This window comes from Colletotrichum siamense (assembly GCF_013390195.1).
Source record: "Colletotrichum siamense strain Cg363 chromosome Unknown KSG_Cg363_contig08, whole genome shotgun sequence".
NCBI classification, from domain to species: domain Eukaryota; kingdom Fungi; phylum Ascomycota; class Sordariomycetes; order Glomerellales; family Glomerellaceae; genus Colletotrichum; species Colletotrichum siamense.
The window spans coordinates 3,512,597-3,531,918 of NW_023501021.1; the positions used below are offsets into that span (position 1 = coordinate 3,512,597).

The 19,322-nt window shown below is 54.5% G+C and overlaps 4 protein-coding genes across 4 annotated transcripts; 3 read left to right on the forward strand and 1 right to left on the reverse strand.

Annotated features, from left to right (window-relative positions):
* Positions 1-1,552: 1,552 nt before the first annotated feature.
* Positions 1,553-2,099, forward strand: lsm7 (U6 snRNA-associated Sm-like protein LSm7; the record flags this gene model as incomplete). The annotated part of the gene is made up of 3 exons (XM_036644294.1): positions 1,553-1,766; positions 1,830-1,901; positions 1,969-2,099. 3 exons carry the CDS (start codon positions 1,553-1,555, stop codon positions 2,097-2,099), a joined length of 417 nt encoding a protein of 138 aa, XP_036490449.1.
* A 720-nt stretch (positions 2,100-2,819) lies between these two features.
* On the reverse strand, positions 2,820-7,213 carry PAN3 (PAN2-PAN3 deadenylation complex subunit PAN3; the record flags this gene model as incomplete). Its single annotated transcript, XM_036644295.1, has 8 exons — positions 2,820-3,904; positions 3,952-4,104; positions 4,160-4,304; positions 4,353-4,535; positions 4,595-4,695; positions 4,745-4,905; positions 6,359-6,464; positions 7,168-7,213. The coding sequence occupies 8 exons, from the start codon at positions 7,211-7,213 to the stop codon at positions 2,820-2,822; spliced, it is 1,980 nt and encodes a 659-aa protein (XP_036490451.1).
* A 292-nt stretch (positions 7,214-7,505) lies between these two features.
* On the forward strand, positions 7,506-9,120 carry ucp10 (UBX domain-containing protein 10; the record flags this gene model as incomplete). The annotated part of the gene is made up of 2 exons (XM_036644296.1): positions 7,506-7,643; positions 7,708-9,120. The coding sequence occupies 2 exons, from the start codon at positions 7,506-7,508 to the stop codon at positions 9,118-9,120; spliced, it is 1,551 nt and encodes a 516-aa protein (XP_036490450.1).
* A 2,522-nt stretch (positions 9,121-11,642) lies between these two features.
* On the forward strand, positions 11,643-13,446 carry CGCS363_v012448 (uncharacterized protein; the record flags this gene model as incomplete). The annotated part of the gene is made up of 5 exons (XM_036644297.1): positions 11,643-11,709; positions 11,811-11,887; positions 11,942-11,977; positions 12,039-12,413; positions 12,469-13,446. 5 exons carry the CDS (start codon positions 11,643-11,645, stop codon positions 13,444-13,446), a joined length of 1,533 nt encoding a protein of 510 aa, XP_036490453.1.
* Positions 13,447-19,322: the final 5,876 nt, after the last annotated feature.

The window sequence follows — 19,322 nt, forward strand, 5'->3', positions numbered from 1 at the left end:
TTTCCCCCTGGCATTTTTGACCTGCCTTACGCGACCTCGCTTTGCCTAGGTACCTAGGTAGGATATGAAGGGTATGCATGTACTTGCTCAAGGCAAGTTCGCCGTAAGTAAGGTACCTAAGGTAACTACCTTAGGTAAGGTACTTGACAAAAACCCTGGCTCCTGACGTAAAGCTTAGCGCGTCCCTCTGCATGGCAGACCTCCTGTGTGGCACGGAGCGGTGTGCCAAGACTTGCTGGAAATCAGAACAACGGCCGAACCTCACACCAGACACCACAAATATCGCTCACCACGCGTCGCGGTTCCCCCAATCAGGCAAGAAAATTGCATCCCGCCACGATCCTGGATGACCAGTACCTGGGCCAAATCTTCTGTACATGATGCATCTTGCATATGACAGTGGCAGTGTGCGTAAGGTTAGTTAGGTAGGCCTAGGCCTCCCCCTCCGCCCTCTTCCGTCGCCATGCCGGGCGCGCCCATCTCCGCCAGTCGACGCATCACTTACACGACGATAAACTGGCCGTCGCTGCCGTAGCATTTGAACGACACCAACCTAACCCATTCGCGCCAAGACGTTTCACTTTCCCCTGCCTTGCTGCAAAAGTCGCCAGTCAGACTGGCCGATCTGAACGAAATTAGATTGCAGTTCACTGCATTCGCAACGGTGACGAGTCGACCACACTGGTTGATTTTGATTTGCCCTGCACTGCAGAGACGTGCTCGGTATCGCTTGGGTTTGCACCTTGGTCTTGGCGTCGAGATCATCGCTGTGCTTTTTTGGGACGTGTCTTCCGTCGCTTGCCGCTGTCGCTGCCTGAAATCAGTCATCCATTGGACAAGTTCCACTGCATTCCTCAACTGCTTCAGATCCGGTATCTTGGTGACCTATTTGAGTTTCACATGGCGGCCAGGAAGCGCCAAGTGAAAACGAGTTCATCCCGTGAAGCGCAAGCAATGGATGTCCATACTGTACACACGGCAGAGTTCTCGATCGCCATGGTGTGGTAACAAACGCCGAAAATAGCTTCGGACCCCTGGGTGAATGCGACAAGTCCATCTACGAAGCAAGCAAGCAGCGAGTGGAATGCATGCATGCAATGCAGTTCAACTGGTAAATCTCATCTCACCTCGCTCCATCGAGAAACCCGGCCGGAGAAGCTGCCTCAGTGCCTGTCCCGTTCCGATCTCCAAATCATCGAACCAAGGTTCCCCGCCAATCACGGGGAAGAGTCAATTGACGGCGGGGGACGTGGGCCCCACTACAGCCCGGACCAAGCTCAAGCTTCCTCTTTTTCCCCTTCCCGCCGCCCACCACCGACCTCACCCCAGCAAGTCCAACGACGACCAGCGGCGCGACAGGCACACCACGACGTCACACCAGCCAGACCCGTACCGAGCTCGCGCATCAGCCAGGTACTCGGGCGATCAAGCACACCGCTTACCACGCACGAGATTACGACGACGAGCGGCCAATTGCGAGCACTGCAAAAAACAACCACGCACACACAATCATAACCCCGCCACCACTACTACACACTTTGGCAGCGCGACGATGGCGGACAGAGGATCCCACAGAGGCGGCGGTCGAGGGGGCGGAGGCGGCTACCGCGGCGGGCGGGGAGGAGGAGGTCGCGGCGGCGGAGGCGACCGCGGAGGAAACCACGGTTCTGGCGGCGACCGCGAGAGACCCAAGAAGGAAAACATTCTCGACCTGTCCAAGTACATGGACAAGCAGATCACCGTCAAGTTCAACGGCGGACGTGAGGGTACCGATTCGCCGCCCTCAATCACCCAAACTTAGTCCGTTGTCTCGCTGACCTTGGTGATAGTTACTGGTACCCTCAAGGGTTACGATGCCTTGATGAACCTGGTCTTGGACGAGGTCCAGGAGGTCATGAGAGGTAGACGCACCCAGCTCCACGCACCGCCTTACGAGCGAATGTTTGCTAATCCGATTCCTTGAACTAGATGAGGAGGGAAACGAGACCACTCGATCGTTGGGCCTCGTTGTTGCTCGCGGAACTTTGCTTGTCCTTGTTAGCCCCGTCGACGGCAGCGAGTCCATAGCCAACCCCTTCGCTCAGCCCGAGGATGATTGATCGGCCTAAGCAACCAAACCTGGAAACGAGTCTAGACGACAAAATATGTGGTGGAAAATCAACGCTACCGGCGCCATGCCCGGGTTATGCTGCATGGTGTCCAACTGATACCCACAGCCAAGGGCATCAATGAATCAGGACATGTCGTAATATTTGTGGTCATGAGAAGTAAGGAAATACTCCCGCGCATCAAAATTGCGCAAGATGTTGGCAGCGATGGGAACCACCCTTTTTCGACATCCTGGTGGCCAGTTGTAGTACTGGTGGTGCGTCTAATTTGATGGATACCCCCACATCGACATGCGCAACAAAAGAAGGAACAGGAAGAAATCTGTTTCGCTGCTCTCTGCATCACCTCGTCTACCGATGTCTCGAAAAAGGGGGAGAGTGAGATGTCAACCCCTCTCCTATCTATATCGCTTTCCCCACTCAGGGTCGCTTGAAACGCACTCGCTGTGATAACATTTGAACCGTGCAAGTGCTCTGTTTCTCGCTCCCGTCATACATCCAAGCAAAAAATCCTAGCCCCATCCATTCAGTCATTTCCAAACCTCAATAGGCCAGCGTCGATGTTCGGTTCCAGGCCGTAAGTGTCTTGTCGCGTCAGAGACTTCCCGTTTCACACGCAACCTCGACATCGATATCTCATCTTCCACCTCGCCTCTTCTGGTACTTGCGCGCCCGTGTGCTCCATGATTTCCGATGCAGAGCATTCCGGTCCTAATGGGATGGGCCTTGAAATCCCCGACCCGCCGGCTGTTTCCCCCCCTTGAGAAGCTCCCCGAATGCATTGCCAAGCTGCTTCTTCAGCTCCTTATAGCTGACCACGAAGCTGGTCTGTTCATCCCGGCTTGTCAAGCAGATTCGGTCATCACTGCCAGCATCTAACCTGTTCAGACACCGGATGATGTGGCCCATATCAACCACAGGGTTTCCGTTGGCGTCGACTTGGTGGAAAACATAATCGCGGAACAGCTTCAACATATACCTTTCGCCGTTCTCTGACCATGCTCTGTCACCGTCGAATTCTTGGCGTTCATTGACCGCACCCAGCTTCGCCATGAGCCGCACCAACCGGCCATTTTCTAGTTCCCTGAAAAGCTCCGACTTGAGTGTGTCGGCTTCGTGGAGGCTAGCATCCAGGGTTGCTACCATGTGGACAGCGATGCCTCTTACGAATTCTTCGATTCCCTTGGGTGTAGCGCCTGGAGGAGCCGGCGTCAGAAGCCACAAGACAGTATCGGTGATTTCCTTAGAATACGTCCGGCCCATCTGCTCAATCGGCCCCTTTAATTGACTTGCTTGAAGGTTGGTCAGCTGGTTTGGTAGCGTGTTTATCGCCAATGACAAAATCAGCTTGCCAAAGTGGATCAAGTCCTCTTGCTGCAGATCCTGTATAGGCCGACGTGTTTCAAAGTGGACTACATCCAAGATGGAGCAGGCGCCAAGGCGAATGCGGTTTTTGTCTGTAACTATGATTTTGCTCATATCGAGACACCGAGCGGCAAGGTTCAAAGCGTGGATGGCCTTCAGCGCGTTGGCTATCTGCGAAACGTAGCCCCACAAGACGCCTTCGGCAATCGGCGTTTTGGCGGCAAACCTGCTGGCGTGGGCGGTGCCCGCGTGTGGGAAGTGTAGCTCGGCAAGGGTCTTGGAGAGTGGATGGTAGTCCTGGACAAAGAATAGGGAACTGTCCCCGAACGCGCGCGTGGTGAACGCATCATGAATCGACACCACGTTGCCGTTGTTAAGTCGTCGCCACTCCTTGACCGAGCGAATGGCATGCTCGTTTGTCAACCGAAAACCTGATACTGTCAGCTGATGTACGAGTAAATCTGGAGTAAGCCACCACCTTCTAGTCTTCGGAGGCAGTAGGTCCTGCCATTCTTGGACGACGTTGCCTTGTACACCCACGTCGTGTATCCAAAAACACTAGAGCTCTTCCTATGGCTAGTGTCCAGGGGAACGAGCGAGAAGTAATTGTCCAGCGGAGGCAGTGTAGAGTCTGCCGGGTCGTTAGCATTTCTGGCCTCCCCCGTCGTTCCTGTGGTGATACTCACTTGGCATAACTTGCTGCAAAGCTTCGGATCTGCGTTGCATGTCCTCACGAAGCTTATCAGGAATAAAAAAATCATGAACCTGTCTCTGGAAAGGGGCCAGATCGTCTCGATACGGACCAACAGGGGCGTATAGATGATATTGCAGCTACAATTGTCAGTAACCGTGAAACCCTGCGGGCTAGCTATCTCTTACGGGTTGAAGGGGTCCAGTGTAAGCGTTTTGATGTTGGAAGAACGCTGCATTAGAACCGACAAGGCCTGTCGGATCATCTGCATAGGGGTTGAATTGTGTTGTCGGCAGGGCCTGGGCAACACTTGTCATTGTGAAGGGATCATAATTGATCCCTGTGTCAGAGGCAGCACCATTAGCGGTGATCTGGTACAATTAGCCATGATTGTTTCTGGTTCCTGAAATGTTCCGCTGACTCTTCTTACACCAGTGCTTAACTCAAAGTTTTGGGGAGTGAATTCTCGCAACGTGGCGGGGTTGAAAACGGTTGATGAGGTTTCGTTCTCTTGTGCAGCAGGTGTAGCAGCTGGCAGGCATCAGCAACAACTTCATAGTTTCTACGCTTCTAGACTTACAGCCGGCTCCCCTGGGAGTAAAGACTGCTGCACTCGCAGCCTGCGATGAGAACGTTGATTTCTTTGTCGGAGCCCCAAAGGCATTGGAGCTTGGAGATGCTGTCGAGGGTAGACCAGCGGGGGTGAAGGAGGGTGAGTCGACATTAAACGTTTTTTTCGAGCTATTATAAACCTGTCAGCTCTGCCTACCCATTGCTTGTGTGTGTGCTATGTGTGTTATTTGTTTGTGTGTGGTGTTTCTACCATCGTTCTTATGGCAGACGACAAAGTGCAATGCCTGCACCGGCTTTCGGCCCAAGGCTCGCTCTGACGTCTCTCGATTTTCCCTGGACTTTGTTGTGGGAAGCCTCAAGATATTTGTTAAGCAGCATGTCAAGTCTCATTCCTCGACGAGACTCGATTTCCTTGCCCCCCTGGCCTTTATCTCTTTCCATACCGCTTGGTTCAAGGATTCCCGATATAACGGCCCACCCTCTACGCGAATCTTCCCTTTCATTGTCTGCCTGAACATATGTGTCGTGGAAATGACGCGCTCGTTCCTTGCAATGGCACAGTCCAGTAGTGCTGCCTTGTTCGCCTTATTTGTAACTATGGAGCAGTTGTTCCATTGGGGAGTCCTCGAGATGCGGGGGTGACGCCTAGTGTATCCGAGTGCTCGCAACGGCACGATTTGACAGTCTCGTAGTGGTACCAGAACGCGGCGGAAGGTGGACAATGGGAGGAGTGCGAGGCGGAGTGTATGAGAGAGAGGGAGATCACCTACAATTCTGATTGAGTGCTCTGCCCTCCCGGGCTATTCTGGGCCGAGTTGGGTCGATTTTGGTCATGGTTGAAGGCGCAACCAGCGTTTTCGTACCGGCAGTGGCCGTATATCATCACGTTTCGGCATTGCGTATCCTTGTTCTCTGAGCGAATTGACTACAAGTCAGTCATACAGGATTGGACGGGTCGGGCAGGTAGCAAGTTGAGTCGCGGTTGTCTACTCGCCTCGGGTTTTGGGCTTTGGTGATCCGACTTGTCGACGGAGGTCGGACTGCGGGTATCGCGAGGTGGCCATGATCAGTACGGTTGATAGGTGAAAGTTTCGCCCCCTTGGTCGACGCTACGACGTCTGCAGAGAGTCAGCCAAATGCTAAGCCCATGATCTCGACAGCGAAGGTGGTTCCTTGTGTTGGTTGAACGCGCGCGCGCTGGACGTGGAACTGGAACTGGGACGGGGCCTTGGACTGGGCGGGGGAGACAAAGCGGGCAACAGAATGGAAGCAGAAGGACTGGAGCTCGCGTGGGGCTGGGGCGACGGGGGGTGGTAGAGTGAACAATTTTGGCCCGACGCACTTGATCCTTGCAGACATTTCCCATGCTTCGAACAATGTTGGTGGGGTAGGCTTCTCGGTCATGGACACGACACGGGCGAAGCTGAAGCTGGCTGAGGTTGGCCGACGGCGATTCGCAGAGAGAATTGGTGAAGTGAGGTCGAGCGGCTGGTAAACAATGCAAGGCGATGTCGGAAGAGTTGGAGGAGGGTGGTGACGGGATAACGAATGGGATACCAGACGATCGATATGCGCGCGCCGCGACGACGCAGGTGGAGGAGACAAGAGATCTGCAGCTCACCGCAAGGTGAAGTCGGGCGGCGTGGCGACGTCGGCGGCAGCGACGAGGACGATGAGGACGTCGAGTGGTAGCCGCGACGATGCGAGGACGATGATGCAGGCCAGGCCTGTTCTGTTGTCTGCCAGGTGGGAGACTGGGAGAAGTGCACGCGCGGGACAGCCAGCCAGACACCTTCCCTACCTACGTGCCTAACCGTCGGTACCTTGCCTGCAAGCGTCTCGCCTTGTCCTAGTCGAGTACTGTCCCGTCTCAATTTCGGGAGCAGGAGGAGGGGAGATGATGACACTGGACTGGACCCGACACCTGCATGAAAGGCCTCCTCCGACAGACTTGAACTAAAAAGTGCTCTCTCAAGCCTACAGATGTGCTGAAGCCACTGGACTGGACGGACAGCCCTTGGAAAGCACCTAATCACCTAACCTAGGTAATGGAAAGCGCCAATGTCCTCCGCTAAGTGCATTAAGCGCATTGGACATGATTCATGTTCTCCGCGATAAGCGATAAGCCTCTTAACACGTTGCGACGCCCCGAACGCGGTGCATTGCAGACGCGATTCCAGGTATGTAGCCTGGAAGTTGGGAACTCTCCTCGGCAGAGCAGATACGTAGATAGACACCTACGGATACCTTAGGTGCTTAGGTAGCTTCCCTGCCTGGCAGCCTCCACTCGCGGACAAGTGTCGTCACCGGACGACATTCGCCTGCAACGATTATTGTCTTTCGTGGCAGCATCAAGTGGACCGCTCTTGGCTGCCCGCCTTCAAACACCTCACTGGTCCCTTACCTGCCTCCTCAAAGCCAGCTGCTTACTCTTCGTTTCTTTCTGCAGCGCTTTAGCCTCTTCCCTCTCAGCCATTTCACCTGTGCGCGGCTGGCTACCTTGTTGGCTCATCCAATTACCTAAAGGTACCTATACCTGCCTTTAGACGACCACCCTCGAGTTGGTTTCCTCCAACAACCGCCTTCTTTCATCCTTTGTTCCGCCTGCGACATTGGCGTTGCCGCCACCAAGCATTACAGTCTTCACGACCCTGTCATAAAAATCTTCCAGATTATTGCCAAGGCACAACCCGCTTGTCATCCACGTCCCTCATGGGCTGCCGAACCGATTCTACACCAAGCGCACCAGGACAGATCTACAGCCCAGCATGGCAGAGACCCACGACATCGACATAGGACAGCTGTCCGCAAGCGAGCAAGAAGCTTTGCAGCAATACACCCAGGTTACGAATCAGGAATTGAAGGATGCGATACCGCTACTGCGAAGATCACAATGGAACGTTCAGGTATGCACCTTCCACCAGAAATAGCATCCGGACCCTGCTTTCGCTCACAAAAGTCTTCCTACAGATTGCCATCGCCAAATTCTTTGACGGCGAGGGGCCTGACCCCGTCGCAGAAGTCATGGCACAAGAAATTCCCAGAACAGCCGCACGACACGAGAACCTCCAAGAGAGTCTAATGGCCTCCTCAGGTCGCCCGCAGCCGCTCCGAAGAGATCGACCCGACCCCGCCCCGCGAATCGTCCCCCAGCCGAACAACTACCACAGGCCACCATTTCTCGTCGGACTGTTGCTGGCCCCATTCTCTATCGGCTACACCATAGCTTCCAAGCTGTTCCGCACCGTCTTCTACTTGCTCAACTTTCTGCCTGCGCAGCTAAGGCCACGAGCGATTACGGCTGGGTCGGGTGCCGGCCTGAGAAGTACAAATGGGCGTCGCATGCTGATGCCGCGGGACACCGCTGCCCGATTCAAGCGGGAGTTCGAGGAGGAGTATGGCAACACCGAGCTTCCGTGGTTTGAAGGCGGAGTCGCCCAGGCGCAGGACCTGGCCAAGAAAGAACTCAAGTTCCTCCTGGTCGTCCTCATGTCACCCGAACATGACGACACCGAGTCTTTCACCCGCGAAACTCTGCTCGCTCCCGACGTCGTCAGTTTCATAAATGACCCGGCCAACAATATCATCCTTTGGGGCGGTAACATCCTGGATTCGGAGGCCTATCAAGTCGCGCAGGAGTACAATTGCACGAAATACCCCTTCTCGGCTATTGTCTGCTTAACCCCTAAGGAAGGTAGTACCAGAATGAGCATCATCAAGCGTCTGGCCGGGCCCATGCCCGCATCGACGTATCTCTCAGAAGCACAAGCTGCGATCAATAAATATGCGCCGGACTTGGCTGGTGTCCGGGCCGAGAGAACAGCACAGGAGGTGGCACGGAGCTTGAGAAATGAGCAGGATTCTGCCTACGAGCGCTCACTGGCAAAGGACAGAGAGAGGGCACGACAGCGACGCGACGCAGAAAAGGCTGCTGCAGAGGCCGCGCGAAAGGCGGAAGAGGAGGCAGAGGCTGCGGCGCATTTGGCAGAACAACGGGATCAGTGGAGACGTTGGCGGGCAACGACGATCGAGGACGAACCTCCCGCCAGTAGCAAAGAGATTGTCCGCATTGCGTTGAAAATGCCCGAGTCGTCCGGAGCGGGCAGAATTGTGCGCCGGTTTCGCAGCGACACTACCATGGAAGCACTGTACGCTTTCGTGGAATGCTACGACTTCGTGGGGGCGTCGGAGAAACCTGCGGCGCAGCCTGAGGGTTACGAGCATGAGTATCAGTTCCGAATTTCATCAGTCATGCCCCGGGTAGTGTACGAGCCCAGCAAAGAGGAGACAATGGGTCAGAAGATCGGGCGGTCAGGAAACTTGATTGTTGAGGAAGTATCAACAGACGGGGACTCTGATGAGGGCGAGGATTACTCGTCTTGATTGGCGCAGGTCATAGAACAACACCCCATTCTGTGCAGGACGGGTATATGACGAATCGGTTAATAGAGTAGACGGCGGCAGCATAATGATGTACAGAACAATTCAGTAGTATTTACAGCCATACTTGGTCCTATGAGGCGGCTTTGTCGGTCTAGACCGCTACTGTGCCGAACCTTCCGAACAGAAAACTTATCGCCGAAGATGTCAAGCGGGAGCCGTCTTGGCAGACGAGTGAAGTGTGTTGTCGCAAAAGATGTCAAAGCTTGAAAGAGGCAGCCAGGGCCCGATGATGAAGTATCGCGGGGGCGCTAAGAGGGGTGATTTGCGTGGCCTATGAGGTTTGGTGTCTTGGGAACCCCACAGGAGAGGACTGACAGGTGCGTGAAGCTGCAGGTGCCGTGGCGCTGTTGATAACCACGTAAGTGGTCAGCTGTCATGAGGGTGTACGGCGGCAAGTGCTTGCGTGGAATAATGAGGCTGTGCAGCGAACGACTTGGCTGGTGCAGCCGGAGTTTATGGACGGCAAGGAGAGTGAGAGAACTAGGCGGACACGGTGAAGGAATTGGAAAAGTGTGAGCCGTGTAAGACAAGAGAGAACGAGAAAGAAAAAAAGAAAAAGAGAGATAAGCTACTTGGCTTGTGGCATGGGCTCGAAATAAGGGCGAGCGTATCTGATGGCGGCATACAATGGCCGTCCGATGATTACATCGCCTTGCCTTACTGAGTGCGGGTAGGTAATAGGTACGGAGCGGGTGGAGTAGGACCCTGAATTATGGCATGAATATACTTTCCAAGTTAGACCTTTACCGGCACATGTCCAAACGGGGGCTGTCTCTGGTTGATGCGACTCCAGTTTTTGCTCATATTTCTTAGTTTCTTTTTTTCCCTCTGTTGTTTATTGTTGTTATTTTTATATTTTGCGGTGTTGTTTTGCTGCGTATGACAGCAGAGCAGTAAGTGCGTGGTGGTTTTGATGTCCATGTCGTCTGTTTTGACTGGAATGCCATGTTGCAGATTACATGCGGGTGGACTGCTAGACCGGTCGGTCACTGGTCTGGGGACGGCCTTCGCCCCGGTCTTCGGGACTGCTACCTACCTTACCTTAGGTATGTTAAGGTAGGTAGGTACATGGTAGGCACGGTTACGGGTAAGGTACGATAGACTATCTGTATGGTGGAGATGGATGGGGATTGCGATGGCGTCGCCTCGTCGTCGTCGTCACGTCTGCACACGGGGCTGGACGCCGTACGAATACCTGGCGTTGGCACTTTGCCGCAGCAAGCAAGCCCTTCTTTCCGATGCTCCAGCCTCTCTCCCTCCTCTCTGATACTTCAACCCCAATTCCTCCGACTTTCTCTCCGCAGCGGTGAATATACCTAGATCTCGCAGCGACCAAACCATAAGCTTAAACTCATTGCCTCATCTTTCGTACCCTACCTTACTTACCTATACTTACATACCTACCCAACTTACTAACCTACCTACCCGTGTTACCTTGGACACAAGACCGCTACCGCCGGCTTCCGCTGTCGCACATCGCAAAAGGAGGCTCAGACTCAAACACCCGACCCGGCCCTGGCCCTTGCCGTCGACTTCTGCTGTCTCCCGTGGCTGCTGAGACTGAGAAGGTAGCAGTAAGGTGTCTGTCTGTAGGTAGGTAGGTAGTACGAATAGCCACACTGCCACTGACGAGCTGCCCAGAGGCTAGCGGTGGCCCTGTCAGCTACCTAAGGTACCCTTGCCTACCTAGGTGCCTAGGTCGAGTGCATTCGTAGGCACGAAGACTAGCCCCTCTAACCACCCCCGCGCCGGCAGCAGATCGTCTCCAACGGTCGAATCCACTGCCCATCCAACACCCACCAACATCCAACACACACTTGGCACCAGACAGAGACGCACGTATGTACGCACGCACTCACTCAATCACTCCCGTCACTCACTCCACGCACTTAAAGGGACCCCGTGGACCACAGAGCGCGCGGGACGCCGGGCTGAGGTTTAATTTAAAATAACCCCCCAGTTCGTCTGGCCCTTCCCACCACCGAGCGTCACTTCCAGGCTGCAGCTCGACAGGCCCTGCGCATCCGTACATTCTTCTTTCCGACAAACAACAGCCCGCTGAACTTCCCGTCCTGCCCGTCGCTTCTTGTCACGGACAATCCAATCCAGTCCTGTCCCAATCCCAAACAGCTGCAACCTATCTCTGTACCTACCTCACATACCTTACCTCTGCTGGTCCTGCACCCGCTCGCTCCTACCCTTCGACCCAGACCCAGACACAGACATCTGTCACTTCTGTCTGTTCTTTCGCATCAGCTATACTCGTCCGAGATATCCCCCCTCCCACCGCTCGTCCGCCATCAGTTTTATCCTATCCCCCAACCTAGAATCCTGACCGCCCTGCCTTTTTTATTCCGCCGGTTGGTCCGCCTCTCCATCTTCGGACCCTTGAAACCCGTGCTTCCTTCATCTTTCCCCTACGACCACTCAGGCGCTCCGACGCCCGCCTACCAGACGCAAAGATGAAGGCCATGAAGGGGCTTAGCGTTAATCGCATGATGAGCACGCTCAAAAAGCGAACAACCACAAGTGAGTAAAGATGCGCCTGCGCGCGTGCCCGCCCTCCTTCCTCGGCCGGCACGGCATGCACGGTTATCGCGAAGGGAGTGCTGATCGACGTCCCTCCGCAGGCTTCAGTGGACCCGGCGAGGTGTCGGCGCCGGACCCGCAGAACGATACCCCCGAAGCCATCGCAGCTCGCAGCGTCGTACGCCAGTCCCGCCTCCTCCGAACCAATCTTCGCCGCTAATAATCTTCTCAGAGACAATTCTGCGAGTCTGGAGGTCTCAATGCCCAAGTACGTTCTCTATCACGACGCACGCGACTCTCAGGAGACACCCGCTGACCCGAACCTCTAGGGCGATGAAGTCCTTTACCTCCCGCCCATCGTCGAGGCCGCCGAATCCTCTCCTGCAGCCGCGGCCGAGTGCGCCCGCATCATCCGAAAATACTTGTCAAAGGATAACATGGCCAAGGCCTCGTGGCAGTACAACGCCATTATGTTGATTCGCATCCTGACCGACAACCCGGGCCCAACCTTCACTCGGAACATGGACAAGAAGTTTGCCGATACCGTCAAAGATCTCTTCCGTTCTACGCGCGACCCTAGTGTCAGGCAGATGATAATGGAAACGTTGGATACCTTTGAGATGACAAAGTTCGATGATCACGGCCTCGGAGAGTTGATTGCCATGTGGAAGAGGGAGAAGGAAAAGAGCTTCAAGCAGCACGGGGTAAGGCTCACAACGTTCAAGTCATACATATGCCCCTTAGCTGACACTCACGCAGCAACCCAGGCAGCAGCAGCCTGTTCAGCCTGAACCGCGATCAATGAATGCGCCTCCCTTTGATCCCCATTCACAAAACTACTTTGCCCGCCATCACAACAACCCGAGCTTGCCGAGTCCTTCAGAACTAGCAAGCAGGTTAGAAGAAGCGAGGACGTCCGCGAAACTGCTCTCTCAAGTTGTCATCAACACACCTCCTCAGGAGGTGCTTGACAACGACCTGATCAAGGAGTTCGCTGATAGATGTCAGAGCGCTTCGAGAAGCGTGCAGCTGTACATGAGAGCCGAGAATCCCTCGCCTGACAACGATACCATGGAGAACTTAATTGATACCAACGAACAACTTCAATCTGCTCTGAACCAGCATCAAAGGGCAGTACTTGGTGCGCGTAAGCAGCTTGGTATTGGTGCGCGTTCAGAGAACGCCAGCCCAATCAGTCCACAGTCAGCCACCGGCCAGCATCCGGAGCCGCCACAACAACAGTGGTCGCAGGCGCAATCATCATCATCTAGCTCAACGCCCGCTCCCGTTCTGCCAGCCCGGCCGGCCGAAGGTAACGGGAAGGGAAAAGCAGCTGAGTCGTTTGCGCCGCCTCCCGGCCCTCCGCCCAAGTCTCAGCCAGAACCCCCGGCCGAAGATCCCTTCAAAGATCCCCAGCCACAAACCAACTATTCGTCTTCTAGCAAAGCCGGTGGATCAGGCTACGCAGCGGAACTTCCATCCGAAGAACCACGCCTTGCTTTCGATCCATACCACCCAGGCTTCAATACCACACCGAGCTATCTTGGAAGGCAGGACAGTGCCGTAGGCAAGGTGACTATGCATGGTGCTGATGCCGCCACGACGCCTGGCCCCCTTTCAGGTAACCCAATTCAGACTGTTGATCTTCGAGACCGTCACGAGGCGCCTCAGGAGGCATCTGATGACGATCTCTACGAGTCCACCCCGAAGAAGAGAAACCAAGGTCAAAGGTACTGAGTTGGCTGATAAAGCTCAGGTGAGAGTGGTGGATTTGTTCCTGAGACCCATTGGAGGCGATCCTCTTGGCGTATGGCTTTGAAGGCCCACTTGGGATAGAGTGAAGCCTTTTGCAGCGATATATGGGTAGCTTTGGCGTGGAGGAGTCACGCACGCTGCATAAGCGGAAGTTGTACAATGATTTGGAACTAAGGCATCAGCAAAGCATGGCGTCTGGCTGGGGAAGCTTTGGGTGGAATCAGGCCGTTTACAACTCATGAATCTGTTTTTCAACTCTATTTGACAGTTTCCATTCACGATACGCTTCTTGACAACCCAGCTTCTTTGTTTTTGTTTCTGGTTTTTTTTTTTCCAATTTTTTTTTTTTTTCATCCATGAACCATGACTATTCGCAACTACTTCCCGACTCGTGTGGCTCTGCATACTCACCGACAATGTCGTGATATGCAGACAAGCAAGACAAGGACCCATGTGCCACGACATGCCTTGGCCTCGAGGGTTGACATCGCCGGGGTTATATCCGTCGAGGAGCAAACAATCGCCAGGAGGCGGTGGGCTGATGGCAACCCAAAGGAGGGCTTTTGTGGATCGACAAAAACCATGTGCCATCCCATCCACTCCGGTTAAGAGCCGGGATCATTGCTTATTTCTCCGGGCGACGTCGTCTTCAGCCTCCTATTTTGCCCGTCCCGGTCGTAACTTGATGCGCAAGTCCGCACCAAGTCTACTGAACATGTAGGTGTCAGATTTGGACGATCAACTCATACGCTCAAGGTTGCCCGACAAAGACAGAATCACCTCATACGCAAGAGATGAGACTGGTGGGGAGCAAGGCATCAAGTCGAGAAGTCGAAACGTCAAGAGAAAACGGTCAGATTTGCTGCGGACATGTCACAGGGCCCCCTCGCCTCGTGATATTTCGGGCCCGAAGCCCAGATGATCCGATCTCTTCTTCCTCGCCGCCCGTGATGTATGCCGGACATCACCTACCTGCGCGGGCGAAAGCGGCACTGCCTGCCGGGTTTACTTGAAGCTCCGCGTTGCTAAATAAAGAACGAGGTGCGCTTCTCTTCCTGCCCAACCGGCTCTGTTTCGGCAAAACGCCCTGACATTGCTGTCTGGCAAAGCAACGTCCTCATCTGGAGTCTGAGAGCAGACGGGACCTGGTGAGGGCTTGGGGCATTCGGGTGCTTGGACCCTCTGGCGAACTGCATGCTTCTGCGGTCGACTTTCGGCTTGGAGTGGCTCGTCTGAAGGCATTTGCTGAGAACGCGAATGGGGTAACAATTCCGGTGCAGGTACGGCGAGGAGGTCGGATGGTGGAGGCAGGGGCTTGAGTCTGGGCATATGGAGAATCTTGCATGGTGAGAATGCAGGCCTCTCTCGACTTGTCGATTTGTTGTTGAAGCCAAGAGGCTCGCAAAGACATGGTCAAGAAAGCAACAAGTTCTATCACGGTCGGCTAACTTGCTCCCCATGTGACTGCAGAGGATCATAAAACAACGCTACCGGCAAAAATCAGAAGACTAGCCATAAGGAATACGAAAAAACATACAACACCGGGTATTCGCTGGTCGTCACCGACCCAACTACTAATCCAGCCCTCACTGGCTTATCTATGGGAGAGCGGACGGGATCCCGAGTTTTCCAGTGGGTATGGTCGTATGTGGTAGAGTGACGTAGTTGTCCTGCCTAAGTCGCCAGTCGAGCTGTGCCCAGACTCCTGAATGGCCTAGCTGGACAGCTTCTGGCGACATAAGGGGATGGAGGTGATAAAGGCAAGACAGACTTGCTAACGTAGCCGACAGATGCTCGTGAGGTGAAAACCCTGTCATTTGAGATGTTCATGCCAGAGGATAGTGTCTACGCCTGCTAATAGAGTGCTCGAGGCCATGACAAAAACGGCCAGAGGCTGCTCGTAGATGGCAAGCTTCCTTCAAGAGATCTCTCACCCTTGCTAGCTGTTCACATCCGGAGATCCGACCCGAAGCAATATGCAAGACGAGATGAAATCTGACAAATGGGGAGTCCAGCTCACGATCACGGGCGTTACCTGCGGCAATCAAGATGAAATCTTCACTTACGTGTCTCCCCCCGTAGCTAAGAACGGTGGCATTTCGCCGGCAGTCTCGGCGAACGCTGGCCGGGTCTTCTCGATCTCGCATTGGGCGAATCGGAGGGCAAGAAAGACGATGATCGTGAGCTCTGCATATATTGGCAGCCACCTGAAGATCCCCCCTCCTGAGGGTTGCAGTGGACTCCTTTCCATGAGACGGACGAGGTTGGTAGGAGGAGCGGAGCAGCATGGTTTGTTCTGCGGGAGGGGGGGGCGGCATCCCAGGCATGGAGTTCGGGATTCGACATTGAAAATTTTGGGACGACTGATGTGCCTCTGTCTCTCTCTTGCTCCCTAGAGATGGGACGGAATCGCCTACCATTCTCCGACGTTGACGAGGAACTGTCAGATTTCTCCGTCTGCTTAAGAAGATGAATATGGCCGGATCGGATGATGATTGCGAGGGCACATAGTTCAGCTGATCCCGTGTGGCTGACTCACCAAGAATGCAGCGTTGCGGGCTCTGGCATACGTACGTACTTGAGAATGCGGTGCTGTGGAGGAAGAGCTCACTGGTTTGAGTACTTTTGGGTAAAGGCAGTTCTTTTCCCAGACGGCAACACGTATTTAGATAAATCCTGTCCGATTCCACTGAAGCTCCTGGCTGTAGAAATTCCAATAGCGTTCTTGGCTACCGCCGTAGCGCGGGCAAGAGCCATGGAAGCCATTTCGAGCCGCAAGCCAGTCCTAAAAGGGGAAACGATGGAGGGCGTGAGCGCCACCAATCGCGACTCTTGAAGCGCTAGAAGCCCTCCCTCGTCGCCACTGTGCTAGGTTGATCCATTGCGTAGTCAGACCGTCCCTCCTTGCCCCGACTCTAAGGTCGGCAGGCAAAGACTTCTGTATGCTGGGGAAACGCCTGGAGATGGGACGTGCTGGGTGCTGCAAACAACACCCGTCTCGGCAGATGGGACGATGAAGTCAGGGCGAGCCCCCTTCTACCCACGGACGTTAGAAGCCTACTCTGCACGACGACCCTTTGGCTGCCAGCGTCCATAGTAAAACCTTCTCCCGCGCAAAGGCGGCAAACCATGCCAGGTTCGCCTGGCCTCAACTCACGGGTTTGGAGGGAGAGCTCGGAACCCTCGTCCGCCAGCCTTGTTTCAACGACGTCCTATCAAAGAGGAGCAAGTGCCGCGATACTCGGGCGTTGGAGACGCAAGGTCTCGAGTAGGCTTAACGCTCATGAACCCCTTGAATCAGACATTGTGCGGGCGAGAGAGGGAGAGAGGGGCAAAAAAAAAAAAAAAAAGCGACGAGGCGGAGGATATGCACAGAGCATGTTCGATCATGTCAGCGAGGGGTACCTCCCACGGATCACGTCCAAAGGTCCATATCGTGAGTGAGCGTGAAGGACAAGACGGAAGTTACCACCACATGCAGCTGCAGGAGAGCGGATTCGACAGATTGTTTCGTTGGTTGATAACCCGGGCTGTTGAAACCAACCACGGTATTGTTTGCGTGCTGGGCCTCTTTCTAGCAGCAGCAGTCTGGGCGAAGAAGGAAATGACAGTCGTTGGTATCCATAATTCATTGCAATCGACTGCGGTGGTGTTGATGGAACCAGGCCAGGCCAGGCCAGGCAAGGAGGACATTGTGAAGAAAGTCGTCAATGGCTGGTTAGCCAGGATGCAACGTGGAAAACCTAGCGGCGGGCTGTGCAGGGAGCTTGACATGGGTGCGATGGACCACTCGCATCTCTGGAATCTTTGGGCGGAGATCAGACGATGCGGCTGATGGAACAAGATCGACCAGCCCCTCAGCAACCCTAGGCTCCGTGCGCCCTGTTCTTGGGGTGTTATCCTTTTGTTCTGGAAGGAGAAATAAAAGTAGGAACGTCGAGTTTGATCGAGTGTCGGTCAGGGATGGTGTCGGGCTGGGTATACATACTTGGTGCTTGGCGGCAATGGCCAGCGTGCCTCTCGGTACCTATCGTTGTAGGCGGGCCAATTTAGAGTTCGCACCTATGTTCTAAAATCAGGGCCACCCGCCATGGTTTGACGCGGAAACGTCTTGAGATGAAGTGGACAAGCTGCCATGTTGGACGTGGTCGTGCTGGAGCCTGGGAGTGCCTTTCGTGGTGCGCGCTTGTAAAGGGCTAGTCTGGTATCCATGTGTTTGACCGGCGGTCTCTTTGTTGAAGAGCGGCATCGCCACGAGACGAGATCGGGAAAACGCGAGGGACTCGGACCGAAATTTGTGTCGACCTACGCATACGTAATACACAAGGCGGGTTTGGGTCTTCTGTATCGTTCCGATCTCTTCTTAGGTATCGAGGTGCAGTGAGGGCGGATGATTGAGAAGTGGAATAACGAGTTCACTTTGAATGACGAGCTCATCAAAGTGAACTCGACATCAAGCGCCCCCCATTCAAGTACAAGGATTCTATCGTCAAAGTACAAGGATTTCGATAGCAGTGTCGTTGCGGTGTGTGGGGCGGATCATTCACCTAAACGGTGTTGGAGCCGCCGCCGCGTTTGCCCGTCCGCCCGCATGCTGCCCTGCGCTGCAGCCAGTCAAGGCTTTTTTGGTACCGACGTCGCGACTCGAGCCAAAAGCGGTTCGCTCGTTGACGTATGCATGCATATGTGCACGAATAGCGCGGCGGGCAGTAGTCGCGACGGCTAGTCTGCAGTCAAGACGCATATTGACGCAGCATGTTCTGACATTGCGGCTTCTCACTGACTGACGTGGATGTTCCTCTGCCTTGGTTGGGCGCAATCATTCGTTCGTAAATAGCAATCCCGCGACGAGCGTGCACACAATGAGGTGGGATGTCATGCCGCACATAAGGTGGTGTAGGTACGGATAGGTACGCACGTACTGCATATGCTTAGTATGCATGTACCGTATGCATGCATCTATCTTACGCGTGGAACCGCGGACGGCACGGAAGTGTGAGCGGTGGCAGCCGGGATTGATGCTGCTTTTGCCCCGAACCACAACGTTGTTTTTGGGTGCCTGTCAATCCTGTGCCGCATCGGCGCGGATGTTTCTTGCGGCAGTGCAGAATCGGTACACCGTTCACAACAGCCCGGGGGATTGAGAGAGACGGAGAGGGAAAAAAAGCAAGAATAAAACGAATACTAAGCAGGCCGACCTTCAGCACAAGTCGCGCGCACACAGGGCAGAAAGCACGGGCGATCCGGGGGGCCCTGTTCGACAACGGATGCATCAGCAGGGGTGCGGCCGAGAAACCAGACGAGCAAATCGCATCCATTTGCTGGCCAGCAGCCCGGATAACGGAATATTGCCGATTATGCCTAGCTGGTATGAATACTGCGTACTTCGTACACACAGAGTTGAGAGCCTTGGGCGTAAGACAGAAGTCTTGCTACCAGTTCCCAGACAACGTCGTAGGAGACAATCCAACCCACCATGGCTCTGGGTCGTCATGGGATATGTGATATGGGTCCCGTCCCGGTTGGTTTGCGCGGGTCGGTCACTGGGTGGGAGTGTTCAGTCACGACCCACCCCAATCCAAAACGACTTGCGGGCCGCGAGTCGCAGGGAGCACGGAGGTTGTCGAGCAGGGGCTCTCGAGTTTGACGGCGGGAATCTGAGCGTCACAAGTCAAAGGGTTCACATTTCTTCATGCGTTGTGAGAAGAAATCGAAAGCATACCATACCACACATACCATGCCATATTGCCTCCTGAAAAGTGAGATGGCTTGACATGACATGCAGGGAAACCACACCTATGTCCCATCCCGTCTTCAGTCGCCAGCTTTCACCAGCGATTGGGTCGTGAAGTTGAGAG